Source organism: Tympanuchus pallidicinctus, unplaced genomic scaffold (genome assembly GCF_026119805.1).
Source record: "Tympanuchus pallidicinctus isolate F22 unplaced genomic scaffold, pur_lepc_1.0 scaffold3, whole genome shotgun sequence".
In the NCBI taxonomy this organism is placed as follows: Eukaryota; Metazoa; Chordata; class Aves; order Galliformes; family Phasianidae; genus Tympanuchus; species Tympanuchus pallidicinctus.
The window spans coordinates 98,535,316-98,550,816 of NW_026294747.1; the positions used below are offsets into that span (position 1 = coordinate 98,535,316).

General features: G+C 42.3%; 1 protein-coding gene across 1 annotated transcript in view; it reads left to right on the plus strand.

Annotated features, from left to right (window-relative positions):
* Positions 1–478: 478 nt before the first annotated feature.
* CNOT10 (CCR4-NOT transcription complex subunit 10) overlaps positions 479–15,501 on the plus strand; it is a 31,955-nt gene continuing 16,932 nt past the window's right edge. The window contains exons 1-10 of the mRNA XM_052695946.1: positions 479–711; positions 3,799–3,890; positions 6,097–6,258; positions 6,505–6,655; positions 7,411–7,556; positions 8,507–8,593; positions 9,293–9,376; positions 11,614–11,731; positions 12,755–12,904; positions 13,643–13,845. Of these exons, the coding sequence (XP_052551906.1) occupies positions 690–711; positions 3,799–3,890; positions 6,097–6,258; positions 6,505–6,655; positions 7,411–7,556; positions 8,507–8,593; positions 9,293–9,376; positions 11,614–11,731; positions 12,755–12,904; positions 13,643–13,845 (1,215 nt within the window). The 5' untranslated portion in view covers positions 479–689. The remainder of the gene's footprint in view (positions 712–3,798; positions 3,891–6,096; positions 6,259–6,504; positions 6,656–7,410; positions 7,557–8,506; positions 8,594–9,292; positions 9,377–11,613; positions 11,732–12,754; positions 12,905–13,642; positions 13,846–15,501) is intronic.

Here is a 15,501-nt window from a genome sequence, read left to right on the forward strand (position 1 = left end):
AGTAAAGTGACTCAGTGTAAATGAGGAAGGAGGGGAAGTCCTGGAGAACCAGACCCGGATACACAACACAAAAAAGTATTGCTATGTTAACAGACGGCAAAGTCCTAAAGGCAACATCTGACAGGAAGTGCAGTGTGATGGAACTGCGGTGTGATGGTGCCGCACGAGGAGCCCACTGACGGGAACTCACATTCTCAGAAGGGAACCGACGCCAACTGCCCTCGGCAGCCAGGCTCCTCAGGCCCTCCTCCAGGCTGCGGTCAGGACTGCTGAGCCTACAGAGGTCCTAGCAAAGACCAGCGCTTCGATACCGGCTGCTGAAGGGAAAATCCCCTTCCAGCGCGAGATCCCCGCCAGCCCGGCACTCCCGGGCGCCGGCTGAGCCCAGCAACATGGCGGCCCGGGGACGCAGTGAGGCGGCGAGGCGCATGCGCACGGCACCCCTCCCGGGGGGGAGCGCGGCGGCGTCATGACGTCAGACGCGGTCCCCGGCAACGGCCGCACGTCGGCGGGCGCCGGCAACCCGGAAGCGGCGAGCGAATAGGGACGGAGCGGCGCGGAGGAGACTGGCGGAAAAGTAGTCCCGCAGGCGGCGCGGCACTCGGTGGAGGAGCGGGCGGCGCTCGGCGGAGCAGGAGAGGGCCTCGTCCCGCTTGGCGCGCTCGGATCGCACGGCGACGGCGGCAGAGATGGCGGCGGACAAGGCTGCGGGTGAGCGGGGAGAACGGCCGCGGGCCCGGGCGGAGGGATACGCTCTCGCGCTGGGGCGGTGAGTGCCGGCACGGAAGGCGAGGGGCGTGCTGCTGGCGCGTGTCCTTCCGCCGAGGAAGTAGCGCCCGGCGGGCGGGCGGCCGTGCGACCGGCTGAGCCCGCGGTCTGCCCGCCTCGGTCCCGTCCCCTTCGGCCTGGCCGGAAGGGGCGAGAGGCGGCTGCCGGAGCCGTGTGGGAGGCTCTTCTCCGTCCCAGAAGCGATTATCCCCTGCTTCGGGAAATAAAGTGCTCCGCAGATGTGTGCAGTGAAGTGCTCAGCAGCACGGCTTGTGCGGGATGTACAGGGCCTGGGAACGAGAGGGCCTGGGGGCTGCGGCCCATGGAGGTGCAGCTAACAGGTGTGAGGAGAATAGCTGCGGCGCTCCGGGCATCAACCGGCCTGCGAGTGTGGGAGAGGTGCCAGCTGGTGCTGCAGCAGCAGGCCGGCGGCAGGCAGTCTCCCTTCCCAGGCGGCAATCCTGTGCTCTCCCTGCCTTCCACTCCAACCGCTCTCCCACACATCCTGTTGTCCAGCACGCTGCAGCTGCTCTGGTGGGAACGGCTGCCTGCTTGCACACCACAGAACAGAAAGCCTCCGTGATGTACATGGTGTTTTTCCTGGACTGTCCCTGCGTTGCCAGCCATGGAAATAACGTTACGACCTGCTGCTTTTATTGCTAACTCATCTGCCTTCTCCAGATGAAAACCCAAGCTGGTTTTAAGGGGTTTCCTGGGTTGACCTGTTTGCCCCGCAGTCAAGAGAGCAGGAGTGCTTTCCTCCTCCCAGTTCAAGTGGGTGCTTCCAACATCTGGCACCGGGCAGCTCTTAGGTAGCCGGTTGGTGAGATGTCTCAGTGATGAAGACCAGCTGAAGTCCTCCTTTAAACACGAGTGTTAGGATTGCTGTATATTAGAGGGACATTCAGCTCTTCAACAGGTTTCAAGCATATTTGGGCAAAGGGATTAGCAGCCAAAGTGATTTTGTTGCAGGAAGGAGCTGTGCTGTCAGCTATTTTAGCTGGACTTTGGGTTAGTTCCTAAGAGCTTCAGTTCATATTTACAAATTCGCTGTCTCTGGTAATTTGTAGAGTAGATGCAACTCTTCAGTTTACAGCCATAAAAGTGACTTTGTAGGAGAAAGAACAGCCCTGCATTGTTTAAAACAGTCCCAGGTTTCATTTTTGTCTTTAAACGTATGGTATAGAAGCATAGTGAAGTCTGTAGACCTGCCCTGATGCTTCCCTAGGAAATATGCCATGCAGGGTGTAAGTGGCATGCTTCCTAGACAGCTAACAGTCTCTTTCATTGATTGTTTGCTTAACTGAAGACATATTACTTTGAGATTCACGAGCACCAAATTGCTTGTTTGATCTGCTTGCAGACAGAGGCAGTACCCAGTACTGTAGCTTTGGCTGGCCCTACACAAAGCTCAACCTGTGTATGTGGGCAGCTCCTGGTCAGGCTGAGCATTAGAAATTTCCCAAGGTTTGGATTCTCACATCTCTGCATTGTTGTTCCTTGTGCTGGTGTAATCTTGAAGGCCTGGTGAGCAAGTAAAGCAGATAACTTATCTGTTAGCATGATAGTTGGAGGGAAAATGTGTTTATTTCTTCACTGCTGTTAAAAAGGCCCTTGAAAATCAGTGGATTCTGTACCATAAATATTAAGGAGTCAGATCTATTATGTGTTTATTGTGAGGAGAGATGCTTCTTGTTCCTTTCCTTTCTCTCTGTGAGAAAACTGTGGCATGTCAAAGCTTTCTGAACTTTTTTGACGCTTGTTTTCTCTCTCATTATGGAAAAGGTTCCACTGCTGAATGCATTATGTGCAGTCAGATTTCATAGCAGGTGTGTGTAGTCCTGTAGCACCCTAAGGGTCCAGCCCTCCCGAGTGCTGGAATTGCTGAGTTTTGTCCAAATCACAGCTGTTGCTGTGGTTGAGATTTAACATCTCAACTTCACAGGCGTCCTGATGCAGGATGAAAGCCTCAAGCAACAAATATAGTCTTGCTGAAATGTATGATTGCATAGGATGGTGGTTTCCCCTGCAGGAAGTACAGCCCAGGAACTGGTTAGCGACTCTGTTCTGATCCTGCCATGGATGTTACCCCAGGGATGTCCCTAGGCCTGGTTATTATTGCTGTCCATCTTCATAAATAAATTGTACGTGTTTGTAGCCAGGGAGTAGCAGATGATTCAGGAATGTTGGTGCTGATGGGGAGTGGGTTTTGTGTGGAGTTCATAGAGGGGTGCTTTCATTCGTTTGGTGTGAAAACAAAGTTAGCAGAGTTTGCATTAAATCCTTTAATTCTGGGAAGAGAAAGACATTGAATATGCAATGCCCACCATACCCATTAACATGGCAAAATGTGGGCTCAAGCAAAGCCTCTGTTGTGATAATTAGTTATCTGCAGCAGTGGAAACCATTGCATGTGTGTAATCTTTGTTTCAAAAACACTATATGAGCATAAGAGCTGATGTTTCCAGATACAAGCCGGGCTGGTGCGATGCTGGTTGTTCTGGTTTTGAATTTTTAATGTATCAAAGAAATTGAAGACAATCAAGATCTTGTTAGGTTACTGTATAAGTGCTCAAACCATAAAAAAAAATAAAAAAGCCCTACATGCTGTGCTGGTCTTCATCTAGAAGGGAACATAGAGAAAATACTGCAACTGTAGTTATACTGTATTTTTCATGTAGTTCCCTAAAAGCGTCTGTTGCTTGCTGCTCAGGAAGCAGCATAAAGGATGCATGGGTTTTAATCCAGTGCAGTGGGATACTTACTCATCTTATGATAGGTGGTCTTCACTATAAGTTTATAAAGTCTATTCCTGCTGTCCGATGCAGCTTTAAAGAGAAATCTAAAATGTATTCATTTTCAGCACAGTAGGGTTGTTGGGTAGCTGGAAATATTGTTGTGTAATAGAGCAACAGTGTTACAGTTACGTGGGAAGCTACTCCTGCTGGCAGGAGGGTCCTGAGAACTGGCACAATGCTTTTTGAGCTGAATTACTTCTGTTGTGTTTACTTTTCTCTCATCCTTTGTCAGACCAAGGTGCTGAGAAGCATGATGGAGCGGGTACTTCAGGGATCACTGATCAGGAGAAGGAGCTGTCGAGCAGTGCATTGCAAGCCTTTCTGGTAAGATGCAGCCAAACTCATACTTCTCATCTACCACATAACTGTTAAACTAGCTTGTAGCATTTTTTTTTCTGTTTATTTTTAGCATGGCTGAGAATATATTAGCAAGTTATGATACTAAAATCAATGCTTGCGTTACAAAGCCGGTGTGTACATTTTCATAGAATCATAGAATCGTATCGTAGAATGGCTTGGGTTGGATGGGACCTCAGGGATCACCAATTTCCAACCTTCCTGCCACGTGCAGAGTTGCCAGCTGCTAGATCAAGTACCAGATCAGGTTGCCCAGGGCTCCATCCAGCCTGGCTTTCAGCACCTCCGGGGACAGGGCATTCACAGCCTTTCTGGGCAGCTTGTTCCAGCACCTCACCACCCTCAGTGAAAAACTTTCCCCAGACATCTAATCTAAATCTCCCCTCCATTACTTTAAATCCATTCCTCCTTGTCCTGTCTACCTCTGTAGAAAGTTAATTTCCCTCATGTTTATGAATTTCCTTTAAATATTGGAAAGCTGCCCCACAGTCTTTTCCAGGCTGAACAAGCCCAGTTCCTTCAGCCTGTCCTCGCAGGTGTTCCAGCCCTCTGATCATCTTCATGGCCCTTCTTTGAGCCCTCCCCCAAAAATCCACATCTTTCCTGTGCTGGGGACCTCAGACCTGGACACAGTACTCCAGATGGGGCCTCGGCAAGGGCAGAGCAGAGGGGGAACAATCACCTTTTTCACCCCATTGGCCAGCCCTCTTCTGATGGAACCCAGATACTGTTTTCTGTCTGTTACAGTGTTTGTTTGAACAAAGTGTTTAACAGCACATTTACTCTTGATTCTCAAAATCAGTAGCTATAAAAGCAGTATGATGAGTTAATTAAAAATGGGCTGGTACTCTGAGTCAACTTTGGAAAAGCCTGATCTCTCTGAAGAATTGATCGCTAAAAGCTAATAATGTTGTGATAAAGGATTTAAAGGAGCTGTATAAGTCCCTGTGCTTCTATACCTTCTCAGTAATCATCTAACAGAGTTGTGGAAATGTAGCAGGACAACAACATGCAGTATCTTTCCACAAACTGCACAACTCTGCTTTCAAAGCAGAGCGAAGGGTCTGGGATGGTTCTATTGAGAGTAGCCACAGAATGGCTGCTTTGTTAGGGAAGCAGAGGACTGGGTTTCTGCTGAAGGACCACAGAGTGTTTCTTTGCTGCAGTGCTTTTCTCAAACAGGAGTTCAAGAGAACCTCAGTGGAACAGCGCCTTAGAAAAGGAGTAGAGAGTGTGGAATGATGGTGGTACTCAGGAGAATGGCTTTAGCTTGTGAAATGTTGACGTGTGGAAATGATTCTACATGTGTAAATGGAAACTGCCCTGATCTGGCAGAGGTGAAGGTGATTGTTCATGTAAATGAGTTGAACAGTAGAAAGCAAAGAACGATTTAAGTCTTCACTTAGTTGAGATGGTCTAGAGTTCTTTCATTACTCAGTGCTACTAAATTCCTCCTGCACAAACTCAGGAAAGACAAAAACTGAAAGAGAAGAGATATTTTGAAGTCCTTCAAATCAGTTTTCTTGTTTCTGAGGTCAAAGAAAGGGATTTCTTCATTAAATCACTTTTCAGAGGAGCACTGTACTTTGGCCATGTTTTTTATTAGTCAAGTGCAGTATTCTTGAATAATTCATTCAGCAGCACAAATTAAGCCTATCTTGGGAAAGTTAGGAAAGGAGTGTAACCCCGCTCTTCTGCCAAGCCGTGTTAAGCAGACGTCCAGGGGCTAAACTGTAACAGTCTCTCAAGATGAAGTGAGAGATGAACATAAAGATGGGCCAGGAATTAGACAAGCAGCTGCTCAATGTACATTTGATGGAGACAGATTATGAAAACTGAGGAAATAAAGAATCTTGAAGCTTGATATGATTGAAACCATCAGAACAACAGTTTTCATAGAAACATGTTTGTAGTAGTTAACTATTCCATTTGTTCTTCCTCCACCAAATTCTTTTTCAATTTCAATTAGGACCTCAACTTTCTGACTTGCTTCTCATACATATCAGTCTGCATAACAAACAAAGTTTTATGTGGAGCTGTTTATCCCTGTTGGCCGGGGAAATCCTACATCGCTTTCTAGACTCAGAGAGGAGGAGTCTGCCATTAAAAATTGTTGACTTTTTACAAGATACAAAGTTTAAACTAATCCCTTTCTGATACATGCTGTTTCCAGGCTGGAAATTATGATGCCTGTTTGCAACACTTAAATAACCTTCAAGACATAAACAAAGATGACTACAAAATAACTTTGAATACTGCAGTTGCGGAGTTCTGTAAAAGTAACCAGACCACAACAGACAATTTGAGACAAACCCTGAACCAGCTGAAGAACCAGGTAATGCAATCACTGCATGGAATGTTGATATTTAAGCACTGCTAATGGTAATGGGATCTTCCAATGAAATAGGAAGACAAGGTTTGCCTCTTCCCTTTATTAGCTTATAACTGTTACTGCCCTATCTTTAGGCTAATTAGTACCTGTGGGTTATTTTTCTAAAATAAACATTTGATGCTGTAAAATCAGAAGTATGGAAAGCTTAAGGATAAACAAGATTCTGTTCTGTGTTGCTTGTTTTTTCAGGTTCACTCTGCTGTAGAAGAAATGGATGGTTTAGATGATGTTGAGAACAGTATGCTTTACTACAATCAAGCTGTTATTTTGTATCATCTGCGTCAGTATACTGAAGCTATATCAGTTGGAGAGAAGCTGTACCAGTTTATAGAGCCTTTCGGTGTGTAGGCAGAAGAGTTTTGTTTGTGCAGTAATGAGGCAGAGTAAATGATCTTCCTCTGCTTATCAGAAAAGTGATTTGTAAATGTACATAATAATAATAAAAAAAGACAGGCTTAGGAATGATGAGTAATCTTTACTTACAAGGACAACGTTTGAATTTGGTGGGAAGTGCTTCAGAGACATTTAGCAGATGAGTATAACAAAACCAAAGCAGATATTTGACAACTTTCAAGAGGTGTTTATGAAGCGACAGGGATGAAGTTTGTGTGGGGGGGTCCCAACAAATCCCATAAGTGTAATGCTGTTTCTCTCTCAGTTCTCAGTATGCTTATGTGGAGCTTACTCTGTGAAACCAGCCATGCAGGGATGTGTTTGTATGGAATCCTTAAGTTCTGTGAGATTCTGTGTAGGCATTTGGCCCACACTGGATGTTTGGTGCTGATGTACTTAGACCAGTTCTCAGAATCAACCAATGTGAAGTGCATTTTAGCTGTCTCTGGCCTTTGCTTTCAAATGACATCAGTATGAAGGAATTACCTCTTTGTGTTAAAATACTCATCTGTGTGATAGGGGTGTCTGCAACTTTATCTTTTTTCTTACGTCATATTCTGATTTTTCTCATGATGTTGTATATGCACTTTTCTTAAATAGTTTTTCTATTTTTTTTTTATTTTTTTTTTTGTCCTGTGGTTGTGTTTGGATGGATTGGTATCAGAGCAGTAAGATCTTTTCTACTTCCTTTATTTGATACAGAAGAGAAGTTTGCCCAGGCTGTGTGCTTCTTGCTTGTGGACTTGTACCTGCTGACTTACCAGGCTGAGAAGGCCTTGCATCTCCTTGCTGTTCTGGAAAAAATGATTTCACAGGGCAACAATAACAGCAAGAATGGGAAAAATGAGGTAAGCTTAAAGTCATATGAATGCCGCTGTCTTTCCTAAAGGTATGTTTTTATTAAATCCAAAAGTAGTCTTTTAAAATACTTCAGAATTTAATAACTGTTAGAATGTCTGTAACTTCAGACAACTGATACATTTTAGCAACCAAATGAATTGTGTACAGTAGCTGTATGTTCTCTCCATTCCACCCTTTTTCTGTCAGGGAACTAAGAAGTGTCTCAAGTCAGAGACTTGTATTAGAAAGTCAGTTGTCTTCAGTGCCAGATATACTTGGTTTTCCTTATGTGTCTTGGATGATGACTGTGTGATACTCCATGTGTGAAATGTCAGTGTCAGAGAGGAAGTACAGCTAGTGCCACAGTCATCATCCAAGACTGTTGGAGAAATCAAACATTCCTTTAAGTTAGTGCCTGGAAGTATGAGGCAGACTTTCAAATGCAATTTTCAATATATACATTTTGGAAACTACAATAGAATGAGTAGTGGCTTGGAAGTAAAAAGTGGACACTTTTCCAGTTGATGTAACATCACACTTACAATAAAACTTTGAGCATGTAATAGTTCTACTGGAGAAAACATGGAAAAGATAATCAGGAGTGTGCAAATTATCTTTCTGGATAAGAGCATTCTTAAAATTGCTCAGTGCTAGAGCAGGTTAGAGCAGATTAGAGTAACACTACCTTCATACAGAGCTCTGCACTTCGTAGGCTGATGTGCTCATTCTTTGGTTTTGATTGCAAACCTCAAGTCCCAATTTTTGTGTGGAATATATGGATGTTTTTGTGGTTGTTTTTTTTTTTTTTTTTTGACATTATTGAATACTGATTTTCTTCCTTAAAAGAGATTATATTTACCAATCACCTTTTAAATTCAGTTTACAGTTTTCTCCTTATGCTATTAACACTTCTCTTTTGTTGTTTCTTGGTTGTTGTTTTGTTTTTTTTTTTTGACAGTCAGGTAATAATACAAATAAAGATTCCTCCAATCAAAAAGCTGAAAGTGGAGCTTTAATAGAAGTTGCTAAATCTAAGATACATCAGGTGGGTGTATGTATGTGATTTATATAAGAATATCCATTCAGTCCTTCTTAAAACTGAGTGCCACCTGCCTCAAACCTAACTCAGCATAAATTGTGATACTGTCACCTTAAATTTCATTTTGTAGATCAGAAAAATGGATTTAACTGACCTTTTCCTCTTTTAAGATTCATGTCCAGGAGAAACTGACCTAAAAAAATTCCAATTTCAGTCCCTATGTCTTAAAATAATTGTGTTAAATTGCATTTAGCTCTGATAATCTTATGTCTGTTTGACTGCAAGACAGTTTAAATCACTGAGATTTTATTTCCCAGTACTGCTCTTTGGGTGAAGAAACAAAATGCTTCACTATCACCTTTCACTTACTGGTGTTGTCAGTTGAACAGGTGAATGTCTGGAATTCACACGTTAAATTATTTTAGTTAATTTGTTGTTTTATGTGCTGATGTTTTGGCATTTGAATGTAGAGCTGTTGAATGTCGGCCATTGAACAAAATGCACGTTTGCCTCTTGTAAATATGAACTCTATGAATTTGTTGCTGATACTCTGAATAGAAATTCTTCCTTAGAAGGACTTTTTGATCAGCTTTTTACTACCTATTTTACGATGTAGGAAATTTTATCATTAATCTCTAGGCATGGTCCATCTTGCAAACCTGCACAAGTTACTGTTTCTAATATAACAAATTTAATTTTAAACAGTATAAGGTGAGAGCCTATATCCAGATGAAGTCACTAAAAGCATGCAAAAGGGAGATCAAGTCTGTTATGAATACAGCTGGAAATGTAAGTATTCTTAAAGCTGTTGTTTTTGTAATCTAGGTCTGTTCCCTATCTTAAAACTGGATTTGGTAACTTACTTTACAAGGAAAGGTCTTCCTGAGGATGGATGTCTGAAATAGTGCTGTATGCAATCAGTTGGGTTTGTAATCTCTTTTCTCTAAGTGTATTTAATATAGGACTTTAAATTGCTCAGGAAGTTGCACATTGTTGTTAACAGTATAAAAAAAAACAAACAATGAAATGCTGTGTACAGTAAACTGGTTAAATACAGTTTATAATTTGAGTAGTGCAAAGCAAGTTATAGTTCCCATAAATGCTCTGGGAAATAAAATTTTCTGATGTCACTGCTGAGTAAAACCACTTTAACAAGATTAATTTGGGGGTTTTCAATATTTGGGGGTTTTGTGTGTTGTCTTTTTTCTTTTGTAATTGTTGAAGTTGTTTTGGAGGCTTATCTCTTGCTAGAAAGCAGTTTCTTCTTTTGTATAGGAGTTCTCAACTCAGCATTGTGTCCACCATGCCATGTATGTTCTGCATTAACTGAGGATCAGGTAGTAGGAGGAGAGCACTTGCATTTTGTTGCCAGTCTCAACAGGTGCTGGTTTGATAGAAGTCTTTCTGGGTCATGATGTGTCTTTTGGCAGGCCAGGAGAATCACAGCTCAGGAGGAAGTTGTTGAGCTCCACAGGGAGGGAAGTGTGGAGGGGAGTGTATTAGAAGGCAGGTTGGAGAAAGAGCCTCTTAAAGCAAAAGGGAGATCCTCTGTACTTTGCCACTGCTGTGACAGAGCTCTTGAGCATAATATTTGGTTTTGAAGCAGAAACCAAACAAAAAAAACTAGTTCTGCATTTCAGGAGAGGTTGAGTATTCAAAGAAATGTTACTTCATGAAATCATTGGAGGCTAAGCCCATGTATTCTTAAAATGGCAGCAGGGGCAAGCTGATCTAGCATGAGCAATCCTGTGGCCTTCTATGATGGAGTGACGGCATTGGTGGACAAAGGGAAGGCAACCAATGTCATTTACCTGGACCTGAGCAAGGCCTTTGACATGGTCCCCCACCACATCCTCATCTCCAAATTGGAGGGAAGTGGATTTGATGGGTGGACGACCCGATGGATAAGCAATTGGTTGAAAGGCCGCAGACAGAGGGTGGTGGTCAATGGCTCTATGTCCAGGTGGAGGCCGGTAACAAGTGGTGTCCCCCAAGGGTCTGTCTTGGGACCGGTGCTCTTTAACATCTTTATTAATGACATCGATGAAGGGATTGAGTGCACCCTCAGCAAGTTTGCTGACGACACCAAGCTGAGTGGTGCAGTTGATACGGTGGAAGGAAGGGATGCCATTCAGAGGGACCTCGACAGGCTGGAGGGCTGGGCTCGGGTGAACCTAATGAGGTTCAACACGGCAAAGTGCAAGGTTTTGCATTTGGGCCGGAAGAACCCCAGGCACCCGTACAGGCTGGGAGGAGTGGGCCTTGAGAGCAGCTCAGCAGAGAAGGACCTCGGGGTCCTGATGGACGAGAGACTGAACATGAGGCAGCAGTGCGCTCTGGCAGCTCGAAAGGCAAATGGGATCCTGGGCTCCATCAGGAGAGGGGTGGTCAGCAGGGACAGGGAGGTGATTGTCCCTCTCTACTCGGCTCTTGTGAGGCCCCACCTGGAGTACTGTGTCCAGGTGTGGAGCCCTCAGTACAAGAAAGACATAGAGATCTTGGAAAGGGTCCAGAGGAGGGCGACTAAGATGATCAGGGGGCTGGAGCACCTCCCCTATGAGGACAGGCTGAGGGAGTTGGGCTTGTTCAGCCTGGAGAAGAGAAGGCTGCGGGGTGACCTCATGGCAGCCTATCAATACCTGAAGGGAACCTACACCCAGGAGGGGAGTAAACTCTTCAGAAGGGCTGACAACAGCAGGAGTAGGGGAAATGGATCCAAGTTGAAGGAGGGAAGATTTAGGTTGGATGTTAGGGGGAAGTTCTTTACAGAGAGAGTGGTTAGGCCCTGGAACGGGCTGCCCAGGGAGGTTGTGGATGCCCCGTCCTTGGACGTGTTCAAGGCCAGGTTGGACGGGGTCCTGGGCAACCTGATCTGAATGTGTACGTTTGGTGGCCCTGCTAGGCAGGGGGGTTGGAACTACATGATCCTTGAGGTCCCTTCCAACCCGGGTGATTCTGTGATTCTGTGAGCAATCATTAAAAAGAAAAAAAAAAAAGATAATTAACTGTTGTTTTCTTCTTTACAGTCAGCTCCTTCTCTCTTTCTTAAGAGCAACTTTGAATATTTGAGGGGCAATTACCGTAAAGCAGTCAAACTTTTAAACAGTGCAAACATTGCTGAACATCCAGGCTTCATGAAAACAGGTAAAATAAAATAGAAAGCTTTCATCCTGCGAGTACTTATGTATGTGGTACAAACAGGACTACTCATTGATACTAACTTTAAAGACATGAAGGATTACTTAAAGCAGCAGGCCATAAGCATCATGGATTTATATTGAGTACGTGTTCCACTTTATTGCTGCACTCCTTCAATTAACAATGCTGTGGCTTTCACTGAATGGTCATTTAGACAACATAGCGACTGAGAAAATGGATTCCTGAAAGTCCTTCTGTGCCATTCATAAAAAGTTTTATTTTCAAATTACATTTTTTTACACAAGCAACAGTAGAATGTTCACTTAGTTGTCTTCCCACGTTATGATTAAAATAACATCAGGCTAATTTGTTCAAAAATGTTCTGGTTTTTGGTTGCTTTGGTATATTTTTTTTATTATTTTCTTCTTTTTTTTTTAGTGCTATGATTTTATTGGTGATTATTTTTTAAATAGTGGTAACTCGGTAAAGCTTCAGTTATCAGCAGATAAGTCAAACACTTGTTTTTTTTGCCATTGTGTGGAAGAAGCTTCTTCCAGTGTTAGTCTGAACATGATATATTTCTGAAGGAGAGTATGTTTCCTCCTTGAATGGTGAGGTTAACAAGTTTGTTTATTTTATAAAACTGAGGTAGATAATGTCATTAAAGAATTTCCTTTTTACAAGAGCCATCTGTTGGAAAAAGAGAAATGTTTATATACTCTAAATACTATGAAAAATTACAGATAAACTTGCTTGAAGTTGCAGTATGTCAAATTAGCTTTCTACCTGGGTGTCTTGAAACATGGTGCATAAGATCTGAAAGTCTTTGGTCTTTACCCATGGATCACTTTGGGCAAAGTGTCCAGGAAAAACAGAATGATAAACAGAAAGGCAGGTTGTTAAAATACTGGAGGCAGTGATGTAACTTCATAATCCTTGAACATCTTGCTGACCCATGAGAGTGGTGGGAATGTTTTGTCAACTCTGACTTTTTTCAGTTTATAAAAGTAGTCTTTTCTGTTCCCTCAGGTGAATGCTTACGGTGCATGTTTTGGAACAATCTTGGCTGCATCCACTTTGCAATGGGAAAGCACAATTTAGGAATTTTTTACTTCAAAAAAGCCTTACAAGAAAATGATAACGCATGTGCACAGCTAGGAACAGGCAGCTCAGATCCAGGTAAGACTTGTGTTCTATGTCAGCTCCGTGACAACTTGTAAGAGATGAAAATAGGTGGTGGAAAAGGAGTGGGCAAATAAAGAAAATAAATCTTGTAGACTTTTAGTAATTACCAGTGAAATTCCTATTCCGTTTGTTTTGAAATGTGTTCCTATTTTATATACATTATAAAAAGTTTTCTTGTTTTGAGTAGAAACACTCAAGTTTTTTTCTCTCCGAAATGATTTAATGGTGAAATAATAATTTATTTCTTATTTTCTTTAAAAACTAGTTCTTATCACACATTTTGTTATTTTTGCTGTTTCTCCTTGCTTTTGTAGTCCTATTTACTAGTGTGAAGGCAGAAAATGTTTTCTACTTCTTAACAGCAAAGTAGATTTCTTCTGGAATTTCCAAGACTGAAAAAGATGCACGTTCTCATAAATCTGGAATTCAGTGGTATTACATGACACTTAACTCAGGTGACAAAGTACATAAGTGGTTAACATTTAGTTTACTTCAACCTTTATTGCAAACACAGTGAATTTATCTTGACTATCAGCTTTAGTGAGGGATGAATTTGCTTACAGAAGGAGTTTAGCTGATTTCTATAATGAAAGTCGGTTTTTGGTTTGGTTGCTGTTTAGTTTATGGAGGTTTCCCACAGCCCCCTTCCTGCTTCTGCTCTTGCTGCCTTACCCTACTATTTGTTCAGCTCTCCCAGGCTGCACATGCAATATGATGTATCCTTTTGTGCAGGTAAGAAATTTTCAGGGAGACCCATGTGTACGCTGCTGACTAACAAACGGTACGAGTTGCTCTACAATTGTGGAATTCAGCTCCTGCACATTGGGAGGCCCTTAGCTGCCTTTGAATGCCTGATTGAGGCCGTCCAGGTTTATCACTCGAACCCTCGTCTTTGGCTGAGAATAGCAGAATGTTGCATTGCTGCCAATAAAGGGGTGAGTAGATCTGCACATTCTTTCTGTTGATTGGCATTATGAAATGCCTGTGACCACAGAGAGTAAGAAATAATATATAGCCCAAGTCAAGGTATTTTAAAGGTCTGAGCTTGCAACGCCTGTAGGTCCAGATGAATTCTTCTTATACATGTGTGTGCTTGTGTGTTTAACCTGAAGCTGCAACAGATGGAAGAAAACCAATGTCTGTATATTCTGTAGAAACAGTGCCTTGAGACCCAGGGTTAAATTGACTTTTCTGAGATCATAAATGTTTGAGTGGACTGTTATAAAGGTTGCATGAGATAAAACAGATATGTGTAGGTGCATACTATAGCTCTTCTTCAGTAATGCTACAAGACTTTTGCTGGAGAAGTTGGATAAGTACTAATTTTCTTACGCCTAAGACATTCCAACTCATAATCTGAAAGAGTAATCCTGAATTGGTTTGAAGCACTTTGGATTTCTCCAGGTCATCTGTTGATTTCTCTTACTCTGTCTTAAGTAATTTTAGAAATAAAAACAAAGATGTTATTTGGTGATAAACTTATGCTATTATTAGTGAGGCACCCCTTTCTAATGGGAAGTGATGCACCCTTTCTGTAGAGAATGCTATCTACTTAGTATGTAGATACTAGCACTAATAGTTTAACTTCATGCTGCTGGATATCTTCTAATGCCTGAGCTTCCTATGCTCATTTCATATAGGTAGCAAAATTCATATGTGTTGATTTATATAAATATGTAAATATAAATCTCACAACTAAATTTTCTCTTTGCATGCACAGAAGAATTAAATTTGTACAAGATCTTTTCCTTAGTACTCAATTTGTACTTGCAAGGATTTCTGTTCCTGGACTGCAGAGATAGCAAGATGAAATTGGAGTCAGTGGCCAGTTTGAGCAGTATCCAAAGAAAGCAAGCCTGGCTGCTTGCAGGTTTGATGTTTGTTTTGAGGTGTGATGAACAAAAAAAACTGCAACAGCTTCTGTTACTGCTGCTTTGACAAAGAAAGGTTATTTTTCTTTTTCAGTTCTTATTTCTGACTGTAATACCTCGGATTTTTGTATTTAATCTCTAGGAATTGTTACAGCCTCTGAGGTGATGATGTTCTAGCTTAAATTTTAACTGAAGTAGTAGGAGAAAACATAATACTATCCTGTAGGCATCCTCTGTCTCTAGCATAGGGCTGTTTTCTAGAGTGTAAGCTGTGATTAAGTATGGTGCTGCTGTTCTAGCAAGCGAATAAGGTTAGCTTTGATGTTTTTGTGAGTATGGTTACTGGATCAGAATGACAAATGTCTTATTTAAAAATAGAGTATAGCACTGTGTCCTGGAACTTCGTTGGAATTTGCAAAAACTCTTGAAGAGAACCACTTAGCATCTGATTCAGGAGCTGTGTTCCTGGGATATTTTAAATTATTGATAGCCTTGTAGATGTATAATTAATGAAAGCTCTTTAAATGCTTTTTAATTCTGTCAACTATAAATCCACTTCCCAAATTCAGATATGATGTCATTTTATAGGGCTACTCTGGATTTGGGTAATAAATTCTCTGACTTCCACTGATATCTTTACGTGGAATCTTCCTTTTCATGCTGGCAAAACTCTAAACTTCTGTTATTTCCTTACTCTGTTTCTGCTGGAGATTGAAAGAG